Source organism: Xiphophorus couchianus, chromosome 21 (genome assembly GCF_001444195.1).
Source record: "Xiphophorus couchianus chromosome 21, X_couchianus-1.0, whole genome shotgun sequence".
In the NCBI taxonomy this organism is placed as follows: domain Eukaryota; kingdom Metazoa; phylum Chordata; class Actinopteri; order Cyprinodontiformes; family Poeciliidae; genus Xiphophorus; species Xiphophorus couchianus.
In genome coordinates, this window is record NC_040248.1 from 8,668,774 (window position 1) to 8,687,394 (window position 18,621).

General features: G+C 37.8%; 1 protein-coding gene across 2 annotated transcripts in view; it reads right to left on the reverse strand.

Annotated features, from left to right (window-relative positions):
- Window positions 1-1,310: 1,310 nt before the first annotated feature.
- Window positions 1,311-18,621, reverse strand: part of malrd1 (MAM and LDL receptor class A domain containing 1) — a 47,747-nt gene continuing 30,436 nt past the window's right edge. Inside the window, exons 21-33 of one of the 2 annotated variants that reach the window (XM_028005164.1) lie at window positions 16,662-16,842; window positions 14,238-14,366; window positions 13,961-14,119; window positions 11,518-11,675; window positions 10,745-10,946; window positions 9,928-10,206; window positions 8,114-8,239; window positions 6,653-6,719; window positions 3,857-3,948; window positions 3,641-3,737; window positions 3,497-3,557; window positions 2,176-2,283; window positions 1,311-2,080 (exon numbers count right to left, since the gene is read on the reverse strand). In XM_028005164.1, coding sequence (XP_027860965.1) covers window positions 1,982-2,080; window positions 2,176-2,283; window positions 3,497-3,557; window positions 3,641-3,737; window positions 3,857-3,948; window positions 6,653-6,719; window positions 8,114-8,239; window positions 9,928-10,206; window positions 10,745-10,946; window positions 11,518-11,675; window positions 13,961-14,119; window positions 14,238-14,366; window positions 16,662-16,842 — 1,758 coding nt within the window. In that variant the 3' untranslated portion in view covers window positions 1,311-1,981. Of the gene's footprint in view, window positions 2,084-2,175; window positions 2,284-3,496; window positions 3,558-3,640; window positions 3,738-3,856; window positions 3,949-6,652; window positions 6,720-8,113; window positions 8,240-9,927; window positions 10,207-10,744; window positions 10,947-11,517; window positions 11,676-13,960; window positions 14,120-14,237; window positions 14,367-16,661; window positions 16,843-18,621 lie in introns of both variants that reach the window. The other variant, XM_028005163.1, reaches the window with a different exon arrangement.

The window sequence follows — 18,621 nt, forward strand, 5'->3', positions numbered from 1 at the left end:
GCAAGCTCCATACATTGTTTACACGATCTGCAAAAATGCCACTCAATTACTAACAGTTTAAGTCATAATGGCCAATGTATCTATTGAATAGAAATGAATAGAATAGAAATCTACACCAACATTTGCAACGCAACAGAATAAATATTTAGCCACACAAAGGCACCAAACTAAACTGAGTCTTTTAGAACCCTTTTGCAGCCTCCAAAATCACTGCACATTTAATCAGAAACAGCTCACTGGTCTCCTTCTTCTGTCTTTTGCCAAATCAATGAGCTGGAAACTCAGTAGATGGTCAGCAAAGAGTGTCATGCTCACTGAAAACAGAGGTGAAGCAGTCATTTTGTCATACACTCACTCTAAAAAAGATTTTTTTAAAATTCTGGGCTGCTCCTCAGTCCAGTGGGAACCTTTACTGTACTCAATCAAGACACCACTAAGTGGAAGCTTGTCAACAAATACAAAAGTCAACTCTTATTTTCAAATAGAAGTCCCTGAAGGCTCTCGCAGATAAACCTTATTGGAGCACTTTCATTACAGACGTCTCTGAACAGCGATGTACACAAAAACCACGGTGACCTTTAGTTGGACTGAGCCTGGTGGTGAGCAGTACTGTCACAATAGCTGCAGAGGGAAAAAGCTGACTGATGTTGCTTCAGAAACAAAAGCTCGTGGCACGCAGTGGCTCCTCTTTGAGCCATTCAGCTGCACGAATAACGAAGCTACCAGAGAGTTTTCCCAGGTCAGATGCACCGATAGCTGCAGGTTTTTGGCCAGCTGCTGTGCATGACAAATGGAAGGCTCTGATATTTGTGTGTGCATGTTTGATTGTTGTGAGGTGGAAGGAAAAGCCGATGGAGAGACAGCAAAAAGGCTGAGCTGTTGCTTTTCAGTGGCTGAGCTTGGCAGCAAATTTCTTTCACGGGATTGCATTTTTCATTTCAGTGGCCTGACATTGTTCATTTTTATCAAACTGGTGGACATCAAATATGTACTGCACTTACACACTCAACAGAGACTCTGCTGTGATGGAGAATGTGACAAAAATGACCGATCCTATCAGCTTTGCTTATTGTGGAACTAAAAGACAACCTGAAATCTATGGTGGTGGCATCTTCTTATTTCTTGAGGCAGAAATAGGTTCTTGATGCATTTTAATGGCCATAAATGCGCTTGTGTAAAAACTCTTAAAATAAAACCTATTCTTCATTGCTGAAGTATAATCTGACTCTGAAAATTCAATAAAATCCACCTCAAAGTATTTTGGGGGGATTTTATGTGACTCACCGACACAAAATAGTGCAAAAGTAGATGGGAAAAAAATTGATAGTTTTATAAGTATTCTAGTTGTTACAGCTTTAGTCACTTGATGTGCACAGATGGTGAAAGCATACATCAAAAGACTTGCATCTGTAGTTGAAACAAACCATTGCCAACATTTTCATAAAACGGGATGGATAGATGGACGGACGGACGGACGGACAGACGGTATCCTTCCCTTACTCTTCACAGTTATGTATTTTTTTTGCTTCAGTTCAAAATATTTTCTCGTTGTCATCACAAGAAAAAAATGAAGTCTGTACAGACGTTGGAGGATCCGTGATACTGTAAATAGGGCATTTACTTTAAATGTTAAATATATAAACACTAAACATAACATTTATTTTAGATCAAGAGGGCAGCCAAATAATGCTTTAACCTGAGACTTCTGTAGGAATGACTTAAACTTCTTACAAAAGTTCCATTATATTTTTTAGTCTGGTGACATTATTTTATTTTTGGGTTGTTTTAATGTTATACTTGATCAAAAAATACATTTACAATGACATAAAGAGCTAACATTTCAAAGATTATCTTCACAATTTTCCCAAAAGTTCATATCTATACAACATGCATACGTTTTTTCTCGCTATTATTCAGATTACCGATGTGTTTTAACATCATGGAAACATGCCAAAAACCCATCCATCAAGTTTTATCGATTTTATTCTTCTGCGCTTCTGTTGCCAGCACCATTAGTGTCACGGGGGTAATTGTACATTGGGTTGGAAAAGGACAGCTTGGCATCTTTCCAGTTTGAACCCTGCTGCAGATAAATGCACAAGAAGAGACGAGGATCACATTACAGACATGTATACACACAATCAGAGGTCAAAAGCCGAGGCGGAGACATCTCACCTCCACCTCTCTTCTCCAGGGGTAGACGCTGATAGGAAGCCCAAGACCATCACTTGTTTTGGGGTTAATGGATGGACCGCTGTCTGGACTTTTGTCCTCTGATAGATTCTGAGAACAACAAAAAAGATTAGATGAGCCCTAATGTGCGAGAGCACTTGGACAAGGGAAGTCACCGGACTGACCTGTTATGCAGCCGGGCGTTTATAATTACATCCCTAACCTCAATGAAACATTTCATCATCTACTATCTTCCAGTGCTCTGCAAAACAAGTGCTGAAGTGGCAGAGATATGAGTTCAGACTCACACTCTCTAATAATAGCTGCATCCTCAGTAGTAGGATGGCAGCAGAGGGACGATGTCAGTATTAATGTACAAAACAGAACTGCTTTATAATGTATTTGTGTCTGTGCTGAATCAAATTGCTGAACAATGAGCTGTACATTTGTTATTAAGCAACACATTTTTATATATATTTTCATGTATATGTGTATTTTTGACATATTTCTCCAAATGTATTTTAAAATGCTACAAAAAAACTGAAAGATGGATGGATAGACAGAGCAACCCTCTCTACACTGGAGAGTTATTAGTTCTTTTATGGATGTTTGTTTTACGTAAAAGGTTTTATGAGACACATCAGGAAAAAGACGCAGCACAGTTTATTCTATAATAACCATATTAAATTTAATTACAGTTGAGGCGCTCCAAATCCCTTCTACTGTTCTTATTTGACTTGGTAACCAGATAAAAATTACTTTCTACGTGTTTGAACACATAATACACTCATTTTCTTCTCCTGATCCGCTCATATGAATCCCCAAAGTCACACATCAGCCATTACAGCGACGGAGCAGCTGTGATTGTATCGTCTCCTGTGTGTGTGGTGCTTCTCATGATAGCAGGAATGACTATTGAGATTTAAACTGCAGGGAACAAGGCGTGCAGTCGGAGAACAATAGTAGTAACATCTGTGTGAGAATAAAACCTTTTTTGTTCGAGCAAACACTGCTACCCAAAAGGCTTTGTATCTTTTGGTTTGGCAGCTGATCACACTGGCTGTTTATGGTTCTACATGTGTTACAGAGTGTGTATTGAGCAGCCCTAAACACTGCAGAGGCACTCATAAGAGGCTAAATCAATAATCCTAAATCAAAAACCTAATCAGGCAAAAAGGCTTGGGGATCACCTTCTGACCTCCTCTCATGTTGGCTCCTCTTATTGAATAAGTGTGGGACCAAATGGTGGAAAAATGAATTTTGTGCAGCTAAGAAACCCAAAATGACTTCACCGCTGATTGATTGGACATTTCTGTGCACTGACCTCTGCTCTCCACTCAAAGCTTGGATTATCCATCATGCCATATTTCATTGGGTCAGCTTTTCTGTGGATCCAGTAAAACGTGCTCATGACTTTATTTAACAGAACTGAGATCTTGTACATAGAAACATAAAAACTAGGACTCACATAAAGCCACATTTCTTCTTGCACAGGGCAAGAAAGCACACGGCGAATCCAGCTAAGAGCAGCCCCAAGCCTATACCGATGCCAGCGTAGACAGAATCTAGACAAGAGGCACACGTTCAATTCTGTCGTTAACTGTGGAGTTATTAACTGCAAGGATGCAGATGTAGATGAGACGGTTTAATGCAGGAGGTTTTGAGAGTTGTGCTTCTTTATTACCGAGCTGCGTGGCTTCAACAGTTGGTGATGAGGTGGTTAGGGATGGTTTCTCCTTCACATGGCAGCGATTGCCCGACCATCCCGGCTCACACCTGCAGTCAAACACAAAGGGGTGACCATATGTGTGTTTAAAGGGATGCTGGATTCACATGCTTTATTTTGGCATGCAAAAAAAACCAATAAACTAGAATGTTCCAATAAAGTAAAGGTACATAAATACAAAATATTTTGTACCAGTTGAAGAGAAAAATGTTTCCTTTGAAATTAAAAACACAAAAGAACAAAACTTTTTTTCAATTTGTTTCTTTTACACAAATCCTTCTATTATTGTTCAGATAAATTTGTTGAATTTCGCATAGATTTTGTCTTAATGTCTTAAAGCATGGGGAAAATTTCATCCACTACTTTTGGAAAAATACTGGCACCAGTGACCACCAGAGCTTTGCTGTAAAACTGAATTGGCATCTGTAAATTTTACAGCAGTTTGCTGTAATCTGTTTGTATGGTAATACAACTACAAACAAGCGATATCCAAATAAAACCCCAAATGTTAAAGGTCCAGATCGAGGAATTAAAAAAATCTCATTTTTAATGGTTAGAAAAGGTTCACCCTGTGCCTCAGAAACACGGAAATAAGGGCTAAGAAAGATAGAAAAGATTGCAATAGGATTGCTTGTTTATGTAATATTCTAATACAGTACAGTACATGAAGCATCTGACTGCATATTGTCTGTCGAGCCATTTCCATTTCTAAAAGTGGTGTGAGAAATATCTGTTGGACATCCAGCTCGGAAACTCTGGAAATATTTGGCTGGCCTGGCAATGTGCATGTCTGAGAAACCGAGTGAGCTCTTCCTCTCCCAAACAGAGACTCAACTCCAAGTCAGCATCTGTTCAGTATCATCTTGATATTTGACCCTGTAATGGGAAACACACAGCTTCCAGTGAAGACAGACAGTAGCATTATCATTCAGAGGGAGTCAGCATTCAGATTGTGTGACAGTGGGCTGTTCCTGGCCCGGTTCCCTGGAGAAACCTGATGCCAACAGTGAGCCTGAGGTGTCCTCCCAGTGCTGGGCTTGGGATCTACTGCACTGCCGTCTTGCACGCGGGAACAGCTCCATGGGCTCCACACCACACTGAGCAATGAATGACGGCAGTAACTTCCTCTTACAAATTCATGGAAGGCAGTGGGAAATGTGGGACAGAAAAAAAAGATGAAACAGAAACCTTTAATAAGAAAGAAGCTTTGGTGATCAACACTTGAGAAGTTCTTTTTCTTAACACGTAGTGGGGAGTTGGTTGGAAAGCAAAATGGCTGCAGACCAAAATTCAGGGTGGTCTGAACAAGACAATCCACAGTTAATTCAGTTTAAAATGTAAGCTCCTCTATCTTTGAGGTATAAAACACCTTATTATAAAGGCCTTTTTTATTGCCATAGATTAATTTAACACTTTAAACTGGAGAAAAAAAATTATGGAATAATGGCCCCACATTAGGAAATAATTATGTGTGGGAATTGTCAGGGTTACCTATAACCTGGCAATTCATATAAAAGAAACATATCTTTTGTAGTACATAAAAGGGGTTTTTTATTATTAATTTGTAAGTGTCGTGGAAAAAATACTATTTCCAAGCACTGATCAGGTGAAATCACTCAATCAGGGTCTCATCCAGACCTGCTTCATTACTGATTGTCCTACAAGCTCTCTGTATTGTGCACAATACATGAATAAACCTGATGGAGTGATTTCACCTGAACGGTGCTTGGAAATAGTATTTTTTCTATGACATAAACCTGCAATTTGAATAAAAATTTGTTGTTGCTGGGTGATTCAGGGTAATAATCTAAAACAAATCAGATCAAAACAGAAATAGTTCAGACTCAAAATAAATCTGTTCTTAAGAGTAAATTATATTTTCTCACTGTTTGATTATGATGCTAAAATTAAATACTTTTTACATATCTTTACCAGGAAACCCATAGGTATGCCAATATGGGTCCAATGTAGCGAAAAAACAAAGATGAAAATGTGTGAACTATACAGAAAATAAATGAAGAACATACAAACAAAATTTCTCCTATTAAACAGAAAAGCAGAAAATTTCTGACAAAAATTATTTTTTAAATTTTGTCCATTGATTTCTATAAGTAAAAGCAAGAAATAATCTTTCAAGAAACGCTGTCAAGTTTGCTGGTTCAGGTCCATTTCTGTGCATTTTTTAGGACCTGCTACAGAACTCATCTTTTGTTTTTGCAGAAATGACATAAAAAATGAGAAATGTGAACATCTCAGAGAGAATTCGCTTATGCATAATGTTGTTAGCAGATTCTGCAGAGAGTCCCATAACAGCATTCCTACCTTTATAGTGAAATCGCTCAGCACTGACATTCTGAGCTGCTGATGCAGAGAAACTCCATTCATGAGCTTAATTATAATGAAAAAAAGGAAACTTCAACAAAGAGAATGGCGCATCATTCAAGCAAAGGTGCTTTTTGGAAGGTAAAAGCTGAAATGGAAGGATATTATTCTAATGCACAGCTTTTTTTGTGGTTTGTATTACTAGTAGAAGTGATTCCCAGGAAACTTTATGGAGAAGCTCTATGTTTAATCTAGAGGGATAAGCCTATTCCCACATGCTTCACAGAGCATGTCTTTTTTTTAAAGAAAAGCTTGATAGGATTTTCATTTTTGAAACAAAAAAGATAAAGGGTTGTGGAGACAGGGAAAAGAACAAAAACATTGTATGTCTGTAGACTTTTAAATGTTTTTGTGCATTAGAATGCATCTTACAAGCACAGAGGTCCGTATTCCTCAAGATGGCATGAACCGCGATCCTGGCAGTATGTTGGAGGGCACTCTGCAAAACAAAACAAATTTACATTTGCAAGTATAAACAAGCAAAATATCTTGCGATTGTTGAATCTGTCCTGAGTAACTTTTTTTTTTTTTAACCCCTCCAGGGGGTCTTTTTGTGAGCTCTAGAGTCCCTTTTTCATGAAGTAGGCTGACAGGAAAGGGAAGACATGCGGCAAACGTCGGCAGGTCCGGGAGTCGAACCCGCGACAGCCGCATGAAGGACTTGAGGCCTCCAAATGTGGCTCTCGCTAACCCCTACGCCACCACGGCACGCCCTGTCCTGGGTAACTTTACTAGTTATTCATATATATATATATATATATATATATATATATATATATATATATATATATATATATATATATATATATATATATATATATATATGGAAATGAATGGTTGTAATGTGACAAATTGCAGCTGATAAAAAAAGGTCCAAGTAGCATAAATATTTTTTCGTTCAGATGTTATAACAGTCTGTTGTTGAGGAACATGTGCTGACAAAAACTGGTTTATCACTTAAATTTTGCTTTTATTGATTACTGATTTATTTGCCAGTGTTATGAGGCTTAACCAGCACTCTGAAATAACTCAGGTACAGCACTGCAAACACAAAGCTAAATAAAAACTCTTCATAAGTCTGTAGGAGCATAATGTAGGTCCATTTTAAAAGACTAAATTCAACTCTAGCAACTTAAAATAAGAAATATAAAGGAATAAGGGATGACCCTGGACATTTGCCAAGTACTGCACGCTTTAAGAGTGCATGTTTCTTCTTGGTATATTTGTCTCAGACGGTTGAAAGTGGTTAGTTTTCAGTCGAAAATGTCCACATGTAATATCTCTTTGATATGTGATCAAAGAGCTACTGTAGCTAGACTTTAGATTAGATTAGATTAGATTAGACTAGTCTAGATTAATACATTTAGATTGCTAACATTACAAGTTTTGGTGAATTCTCAAATAAACTGTGACATTGAGTGCATGCTACACATTAAAGTCTTTGCAAAGCTGCAGGTTTGAAGTAAGCAGGCATGAATAAAGTTTTAGCAGCATTTAAATTGAAAGTGATGGATGCCCCATGAGTGTATGGGCACAAACAGAACATAGGTGTGTGATCTGCCTCAACTAAGATGATGAAATGTTTTAAGAAAATGTGTAAAGACTGACATCAAAGCCCGAAAAGAAGTTAATGAAAAAAAAAAAAAAAATTAAAACCACTTATATAATTGCAGACTTCAGAAACGATTGCCAAGAAATGCATGTCTAATGCAGTCATCTCCACCTTGAGTGTGTACAGGCAGAAGTGAGGTCATTATAATTTCACAGTCGATGCAACCTGTGACATGGCAGGACATCGTAGAGGCAATTAACAGCTAAAAGAAAGCACGTTACCATGGCAGCTGGACTCATCTGAGTGGAACGGCTGACAGTCGGAGGAGCGGTCGCAGCGCATGTGAAGCGGGACGCAACCAGGCCAACTCTCACACACAAGCTCTCCCGGCTCACACTCCAGCAACGCTAGTGAAAAGATGATGACACATGAGAAGAACGAACTGAACAGAAAGAAAGAAACTAGGGCAGTAAAAGTTAATGTTTCTAATCACTGGATCCAATCTGCTGGCTGTTCTTTGTTTACTTCTGTATTTTGTTCTGCAGTTGAGACTGATAGCATTGTGAAAAGCCTTCAGAAGACCAAAAACGCTGCAGTGACAGTTTTTATAAAAATCTAAAGGAGAGTTCATATTTCTCCACTTCTAACTTCTCTCCCTGCTGACTTCTGAGTGGAATTTTGAATTCTTCTTTTTACATTTAGCGGTCTGAATCACCGAGCTCCACCTTGCGCAGGAGATTTATGGACTCACTTTTTGTTTCTCCCAGACTGCGGGTTTGGTGGTCCTAGAGTTTTTAAAAGCAGAGAGGGAGTCACACCATTCACTTCTTAGGTTTCTCCAGATTGGGCTGAAAGCTTTATTTCTTTTTCAGATAGAATAGCTTAAACTAAGCTGCTGGGGAACATACTGGCCATTTTTCCTGACCCTGCAGTTTCCTCCTGCTACTCTCCAATATGCATTATTTACAATTATTGATGTCATAACTTTTTGTTCTATAGAGTTTGTGTTTCTTTCCATGACAAAGTAATAAAGTAGGTCAAACTAATCATAATCGTCTAATAACTGTTCTTCATTCATCCATACACAGTTTAACATAGTGGGATCTGATGCAGCATATGGATGTATCTCAGTTTTTCTGAGTTTTCTTTCATCTCTTATCATGCATAGTGGGTATACAATTATTATTCTGAAAACATATAAACATTTCATTTTTTTAATATAAAAAGGGAATTATTTATAGTTACAGCCAAAGGTTTGGTCTGTGCAATGGTTTTTATTTCATGTTTTCATTTGTGCAAAATAAATAATTGGACAGTTTTATGTTTCCCAGAAAGCCTTTTTTCAGAGGCAGAACTCTATAGCAGGTATTAAATTCTCACAGTATAACCTGGAACAAAAATACCACAGATTCATAGTACTTACAGAAATTGTAAATACAGATGTTGAACATAGACTAATAACTTCTGATCAAAAAAAAAAATTAAACAATAACGGACTTTAATTCTGATGCATAAACTGAAGCTGAAACATGAAATTAACATTTGCGGAATTTAATATTAGTTTTCATAAAGGTCCAAAAAGTGTGGCACTCTTCATTCAGCCAGCTGACCAGCAGTCCACAGCAGCAGTTTGAAAGAGAAATCACCAGCTTACTCTATCATGTGAACAGACTGGTTACTCTGGCACTTTCTCAGTAATCTCATTAAAAGGATTTTTAACCAAAACAACAACAAGGCAAATAATTTCAGCACATTTACAACCGTTGCTGTTCAAAATCCTGAAATAGGTAAACCGCCCATGTCTACTAGATATTGGAATACAGTTTGACATGAATGCTTCCAGTGTAATGTAGATTAAGAAGAAGTTTTAAATATGCAACTCTTATTGTGAAAAACTGACAATGACTTTTCATGAAAATATTGAATTTGTTAGAACTACCCCTTTGTAGAAAAGAATTTCAAGAGATCATTGAATCATTTGCAAATAAACGGATCTCTTTTCATATTTATTCCCCCATGTAAACATTAATTATTACAAAATGTCTTAAAGAACTGCAATAGATGTTTCCAAATAACAACGTGACCATAAACTTACGGCAGCCGTGTTCGTCCTCTCCATTGGGGCAGTCGTAAACCCCGTCACAGCGCAGTAAGGCAGGGAGACACTGAAGGTCTGAACACTGGAAACTCTCGTCAGGACAGTCGCCCTGAGGAGGAACGGTTCCAGGCAGGGCAGTTGGGCAGCGCTCTTCATCAGATTGATCCGCGCAGTCCGGAGAGCCATCACACCACCAGCTCTTTGAGATACACTGGAACGAGTGCGTACACTGGAACTGTTCAGTGTCACAGGTCAAAGGCTGAGGAGTTACTGGTCCTGGGTTGGAGATATAGGTAAATGTAAAACTTAATCTTCTTTATAGATTTATAGATTGTTTTTGTTTATGCAAATTAAACATCCTTCCCTGGGAAAACTCTGATGGCCGCTTGAAATAAAACAGTCTAAAGTCTTTGAGGTTTTTTTTGGAAACCTAAAAGACTTTAGGTTTTCAAAGTCAGTTGTGAGAGGTGAAGAGTGAGCAGAGAGGTGAGGCTGAGGAAACAACACAATATAAGTGTAATTGCTTTTCCTCCAGTTGTGCCAGCTCTCAGCATTGACCTGATCACCAGAGTGAATTTATACGGAACTACGGGGCAACGGGCTGCATTAACTCTCTCCCCATCTCCCTGAGGGTTCGCCTTGTTTATGAGGAAACCCAGAAATGGAGGGTCAGAGCACAAAGGAAAAGGGAGAATCTGGAGAAGGTGAAAACTGGAGGAAATGAAAAAGGAGGGTAGTAGCAGAAGCGGAAGAAACCAAGAGAGAGGCAAAATGAGAGAGCAAAAAGGCCAAATAAGACTTTAATATCTTTTACCTCCGACCACACACTCTGCTGTGTACGAGATGTCGTCCAGGGCGATGTCCGTCCACATATCTCCACCGACCTTTGCCTGAAAGGTCACTCTGAAATCTTTTGTGTTAGACAGGATGACGTTGGCATATGTCCATTGGTTTCCATGGTTTCCAGTAGTGGCCCACATAAGCAAAGGTGTCCCATTAGGTCCAACAGTATATACCTAACATATTGGGGGACATGAAGTTAAAAATGTATTGTACTACTTTGGTAATACATTTTATCAAACAAAACCCAATATGATGAAGAACCTAAGATTAGTTGGTGGAGGAATCTTGCTGCTTTTAATAATATAAAGCAATAATAATATAACAAATCAGACTTTGTGTTTGTTGTGTCTTAGGATTTTAATGCTATTAGTCTCCAAAATGTTTCTGATTCAACACCTATCTACAGATATAGCAGTTACTCTTTATATCTCTAACATCCTTTTACTTTTCAAATCGTCACACCTTATGTCATGACAGATTCTTTCTTTCAAAATTTTCTTGGCTTTCAAAAGGTCTAATAAGACATGTTTTTCAGCTATTTGTTTTTTGAAGATAATCTGATAAACAAATGTGTCCAGAAAAAGCCAAATATGACAAATTAAGTTTGTAAGTTGAGCTGCTTGGAGCCTTTATTTGTCTTTTTTTTTTTTTTGGTGAGTATGCACTATTTGGCTTGGGTCAACAAAAACATACATTTTTGATAAATTAAAGATTTTTTTTAGTAATTTCTGGTGACAGGATCACCTTCAGAGTTCCCATTCTGGTAGAGCCGTACATGAAGAACCAAAAGCGCAGGTGACATAGACCGATGCTGGCAGGAAATGGGTTCATCGTCGTCACCTTGGCAACGTCCCCCTCCCTTTGAGTGCCTGAATGTATGTACAGAAAGTTCCCACCACCATCTATGGAGATAGATGCAATAGATGTAACATTCAGTAAGATAGGACTTAAAGATTTCACAAAAGCCATCCAGTTTCAGCTCAACTGACAACAAAACACAGTATGTTTGGACAGGAGAGGATTGCTGTGAAATGGTGATGCCTGCAGCCAAATACTGCAGAAAGCTTCTTCAGCTCGACTACACTCAGAGATGACACAGCCTCTGTGCAAAGCCAGAACAAAGTGGGAGTTTTCCACATGAGTTAGGAGGAATTTAAAGTCATCACAACCCACAGCGGACAGCAAACCCTTCTCCCGCCCACAACACTTGATCCTCCTGTGGCTCAAAAACAAAACAAAAAAAAAAACACCCAAAGACTGTTGTCACAGATCAACTCTGCACACGTGTTGATCCAGCTTACAATGTGACTACAGGAAGACCACACAATCGCTGTCCTTGTTTTCAACTTTACTGATGTGCCACAATGAAGGGAGCAAGCAATGAATGAACACATTCATCTTTACAATCAATAAAAACAGCTGGCCTGCAGAAGGGTGATTAAAGTGTTAGAGTTGCAACTGGAAACAGATTTAGCCCCAGGTTTGTTGTCCAGGAGGTAAAACAAGCAGGATGTGATATAATGAGTAAACAGTATCTGTGCAATCAAGAATGATTTTACCTTTCTGTACAAGAACCACAATAAAGAAGCCTCACATTTCCCTCTAAATCATGAGAAGCGTAGCATGCAAGCCAAGGAGCTTCCTCCCACGCCTGGTGGTGGCTGATGGAAGTGGAGTAAACAACTTTCTAGAAACAACAGCAAAGAGTACTGTATTCTTTCATCACCAGAGGTGCCTGCAGATGTCAGCTAAAGTACTGAGATGAGAAAAAAGCAAATGATGTGGCAGATAATGAATCTCTGTTTGTTGAGTACAAGTTAGCGTTAGCACTAAGAAACTTAACAGCAGCTTCTTACACAAACAGCAGCAAAGAACAATTCAAAAGCATTAAAGAATGAAGACAGAAATAAACAAATGATCAGAAACCAAGTTTATATGTTTACATGTAAGCCTGCATCAGTGCTATGGTATAGCTAGTCTCAATAGGAAGTTGCACGATTTCTCTTCCTCATGAGCTTCAAAGTTGAAGCATTATTTCTGAGTCATTATTGACATTTGCCATGTGGCAACCATTTAATTAGATTATTGCTGTTTTAGTATTGTTCCTATTTGTTTTAATTAGGATAGTATGCTGAATAATTGTCTGCTGACGAAGATCCTTAGTCCCAAATTCACTGAAACCATGGTGAGTTTTTTTCTATGTATGTTTGAAAAAAATATTTCTTAATATACCATGTAATTTACCATGAGAAGAAAAGAACTCCCCTAAATGTGCTCATTCTTTTTTGATATAAATAATTTTTTTATGCTGCTTATTTTACCATCATCTCTGCAGAAGATAAACAAGGAACAAACTAGAAAATACTGAAACTCAGAGGAAAAAACATCTGAGTACAGTTACATTTTCTTTTATAGACCAAACTAATTTGACCTTTTTATTAGAACAAAAATATGTAGAAAGCATATACAAGGCCGGGTTCTGTTTAACTCTGACTGGTTTTCTTCTGGATGTTTCTGTTAAAAACTTCAGAGGAGCCTGTGAAGGCAGGGTTGTTTCCCAGCTGCCAAGTTGCAAGTACAAAGACACTGCAGAGCGCTGCCAGAAAGCTGCAAACATTGAGGGTGTCAGGAAAAACAGATGTTGTTTTTGTCATTTTGACAGCATTAATAATATTTCAGAACAAAGCAAAAACAATAATGTCTGGTCTGGTACTGGAACAATGTCTGAGTAGATGTTTGAAAAATTAGAGAGCAGATTTTGGTGCAGCCCAAATCTGAGTGAGGTTTCATTACATTCAGGTAGAGTAATGAAACAAATCTATTACCACAAATCTTCTTTCAGTGGTACAAAAAGGTATTTACAACCCTACAGACATGTTCTGCATTTACCATGGTTTGAAGGAGAATGAGGCTTTGACCTAAGAATTTAGCTTAAAATGTTATTGACTAATGATACAACGTCAAACATTGCAGAGTCTAGAAAGTCATTCTCAGCCTTTTTGGATGGCTCTAATATCCAGAAAAGTAGAAGCAAAACTCCAACCAAGCAGATAAACAACAACCTAGCAACATTATTCAGAGCTTTAACTACTAAGCTACTGCTAGATGGTTTTGATCCATTTTTTACATTAAAAAAAAAAAAAGAAAACGTGACTAATAAAACATGCATTTCAGTACATATGCAGACCTGGACTGTGGTCAGACTGAGGTCCAACTCCTGTCTCTGTCTTGTGACCAATCATCCAGTCAAAGTCATCATCAGGGTCCTGAGAGAGCTGGCAGATCTGCTCCCACCTGCCATCCTCCATGTTGAAGTTACAAGCACCCGGTAAGCCAAATATATAGTCTAGAAGTAAAGAAAGATAACAGAAAAGTGGGAAACAAGTAATGAAAACAGTCATTTTTGTTTGCTCTGATGAACTCATTCTCACCACCAAATAAAATAATTTTCTCTTTTCACTTACCACAGTCCTTCTCATCTGATTCATCAGCACAGTCGGCCTTGTTATCACACACCAGGTGGGACTCTATGCAATGGCCGCTCTCACACACAAAGTCTGTGACTGCAGGACAACTACCTGGCTCCATAGCACCTGAAACATGAATATTAATCAATGAAGGAAGAAAGAAACGAAGGGAGAAAGGAAAGACAGAAAGAAAAAAATGAAAGAAATGAACAAAGGAAGGAAGGAAGGAAAAGAACAATGGAAGAAAAGAACAAGATTTCCACACTATTTTGTTTTTTCCCTGATATCCAGACTCGCAAAACACTGGAATGACATTTTGTACTTTTCAAAACTGCATGCGGACATTTGGTGAAGGAAAAAAGTCAAATCTGCACTATACTCATCAGTCTGAAGGTTTGTGAGCTGTTCAACTTCAAACATAGACCATTTAATGAAAACCATGATGGGGGGGGGGAAGTTAAACTTCCTGAAGGTCAGCAGGGATAAACCCATCACAGAGTAAACTGAAAAACCATTTCGGCTTCCATTTGAAGTTGATGGAGACTTGTGTGTTTGAGTAATTTGGTTTTGGACAGACAGATTGTCTGCTTGTCAGTCTTTGCATACACTCCCCTCTGCGTGTTTTGATGTATGTCTCAACTGAACCAGAGGTCAGTATTTATTCCTCCCCCCTAAGTGTGTTTGTGCCTGTGCACTTCAGAGAGAAACGGCCTTGATAGAGCAGGATATTGTCCAGCCTCATGTCAGGTCCAGTTTAATGTGGAGCATCTGTCTCCACACAAACATATACACATCTACTGTAGCCTGACAGCAAACGTCAGCACTGAAAAATGCTTCCCTTCAATACTCACCAGCTCTCCAGTTACCCCAGAATACACTTCATTCCAAAAACTGTCAGCAGGAACAGTCATTAAATATCTTCACTTACAAACATTAGGAAATGTACTTTTAAATTAAAAGGGAGAGAAAATTATATAACTCATTCTTAATATATTTTTTTTATTTTAAAATTTCTACGTCATTTGTCCTACTTTTTCAGGCAGTTCGGCCTTTTCTCATTCCTTACTGATAGAAAACTCAGTTCACTGTGGATAATATTGCAGTTTATAATGGCAGATGCTAAAGTTCTGTGGTTCTTGGGTTTTTCCTTAACATTCTCAGAAATTTAATTTAATCTTATGTGGGCAGTTTGGATCTTCTTTCAGACATATGCGTATTTGTTTGAAATGATGAGCTTGAAATCTGCCATTCCAAAAATATTTGCCAACATGGCCGGTTCAATTGTTCATTTTCTCAATCCAATGAGAGAGAAACTACCAGCTACAGTCAAATCGCGTTTAATGATGGGAAATTAAAGGGGCTTCACCTTGAAATAAAAGATGATGTAGAACCACTTTCTGAAATTGTTGGTATATGCGTAAACAATTGAAACCTGACACTTAAAAGGTTTAAACAAAAAGACAGCCAGTTCTTTCTTACTGTCTGACATTAAAGTGGACTTAATGTTTTAGGTTGTGGACGTTGGCTAAATTCCAGATGATGAAAGAGAAAACTTCTTAAAATTACGTACTTCAAATTTGATATACACTCAGATTACTATGACCTGTAGCAATTTTGGTAAGTGTGGAGAACCAAAATAAGAAGAAATCTGTGGACCTCCACCAGTAGTTCTTATGTGCAATTTCCAAGTGGATAAAAACAAACAATTACACAGAAACAGTATCACATAACACTCACTGTAATCTCCAGCCTTTAACGGGCAAAGTTTGTCTGATTTAATACGGGATAAAAGATAATGAGTCTTTTTTTCCATGTACATATATGGTTTCAACTGTATTTGAGTTTATATATCTAATTTCCACCCTGTGTGAATTAGATGAAATCCACCACTAGTCTAAACTTGTTCACCCATATGTTGTTCTTAAAATGTTCATTGCTCTCAGATAAATGATTAAAAGCCGCAAATTATGATGCAGTTTATATTTCAGATGAGTGTATGGACTTTTCTGACTTTTCACTGTGTGTAAGAAATAACAATGAATCAAACTTTTCCACACATTCAAAAGTTAAGTACTTCCCCATGTGTTAAAATCATCTCGAAGTTATGCTTTTAGCAGACATAACCACATTTCTTGAGGTGCTGAAAAATAGTCTCCCTGATCACTTTGTCAGGTGCCCACAAAAAAATCTCTTGTCCATTTTCCAGTTCAAATGGCAAAAGTTAAAACATTTTCTATATGTTACGCTCACTACCAGAAAGCTTAAAAAACACCATTGTTTTTTAAACTTTCTATTGTTATCTTTACATAATTTATCTTTGAAAAACTGGATAAAAAAGGTCATCATCCTAGAAGATCTCAGCAGATGCAATATTTGGGGTTGTCTGAGATATTTTACAAACAGTTGGCGTTCATCACTTACTCGGAGCACAGTCGATGTACTCCAGGTCATCCAGGGCAGCTCCTCCGCTCACATCACTGGATCGAATCCCCTCAAAAATCACTTCAAAGTTCCTGAGGTTCCTCAGGGGCACCACTGCTTGGTTCCACTGGTTTCCCTGATGTCCCGTTTTATTCCACATCTCAATTAAGCTGTTCTCCGTCTGCAGAGGAGAAATGACAAAGGATACACCATGTGGTAGCGTTTCACATTCTGCTCTGGTTTTAACATGAGGTTTCAAAGCTGCTTCTGTCAGTGATTACTGACAGAACTTCATCCTTCAAAACTCAGAGTTACAGGTCCATAGGGGACATTACTGAGGAAAAATGAGCTAAAATACGTTCTGGACTGACGGCTGCTGGGAAACAGTGAACTTCATCCAAGAGGAGTTATTAAAGTCTCATTAACATAACATGGCTGTAATAAGTTCAATGCCTCAAGAGCAACTTTTGGGACTAAAAAAATGCTCCAAGTTATGTTGATGAATTTGCTTCATACCACATATGGAACATATTAAATATAAATTAGAGTTTATTCTTCTGAAAGTCCACTCAGATTTTTCCCATGATGCTACAGGTCAGGCACTAAATCATAGTTAATGCAGCTTTGAAACTGCTAATGTGACTTTGAAACAGGTTATATGAATGCAGTTCTCTATAAGGATAAACAGTATCAGTAACACTTACGAACACGTGTTTTATTATAGACTGTTCTGACCAATGGACTTACTAAACTGAGAGTCAATAAAGAGGCAATAAAAGGCTTTTATGCTATATTAAATTTGTATATAACATTGTGAGTTATAGAGCTTAATTAGTTTGCAAATAGTCATTTTTATTGGCTTCTTAATGCACATGAAAATAAAACTGATTAGCGTAATCAGTCTGTATACAGGCCAAAAGACACTTGTTGCTGATCCTTTTATTGTTTGCCATTACTTACTAATTTCTAGGAAGTGCCCAGAAAATTTACATTTTTTAAATTATTTATATATGGCTTTAGTTGTGCCACTAGGCTTCATTTTTTCTACTTGGGAAATGATTGTATATAAGGTAAGAACTTTAGGTTGCCTCTGAATGGCAAAACCAGACATCCCATTCCACACGATCAATAAGTATTGGATAATAAAATCTATTAAAAGTCAATGACAGTTAACAGAGCTAAAATAAAAATAGAATCACAATCCAAATAAAAAAGAACATCATCAGTAACATTGATGGGGTAGAGTATAAATCTCTGTACTGTGGGGTTTTTTTTATATCACTGATAACTACAGAAACATTTTTTAAACATGCTTTAGAATAGAGAATCAGTTTCAGCAGTGCAAAATATTTAACTACTGCAGACAGAAACACTCTAAGATTTTACAAAAATAAAACATGACTTTACACTTACAAGCTGCAAGAGATGACCAGAGGCTCAACTGCAGTGAGATGAGTTCTGATAAAAAAAACAACAACGAAAACCCCACAGAGGACAAGCAAAGTCACACTCTACTCTGCAGCTTGAAAGCATATTAAAATGCACCCTTGGGTGAGGCTTGTCCCCTCTGCTCTGAAGCCCTGACTTGAAATAATCTTGTTACGGCGAGAGTAGAGCACAGATTAATAGGTAGAGTTACAGCAGAACTTATTGAGATTTATGTCAGGGAGTAACAGCTCAATCTATAAAAATAGCCCTAGAATATACCATGATAGCTCTCACTTAATGCGTGTTTGGCATATCAGTCGAGGCATTCATTTGATTGCCTTGAATCTTTACCTCCTGAGCTTTCAGTTAGGGCAGTGCAATCACAAATTTGGTTTAGAGTCTAAATATGTTGCAATATGTGAACTTATTCTGATGGATGAACCAGAAACAGAACAAAGACACAAAGTTGCCATTCTATAAAAATGCTTCTTTCATTGAAATTTAAATGTGGTAACCATTGAGCTAAAATCCA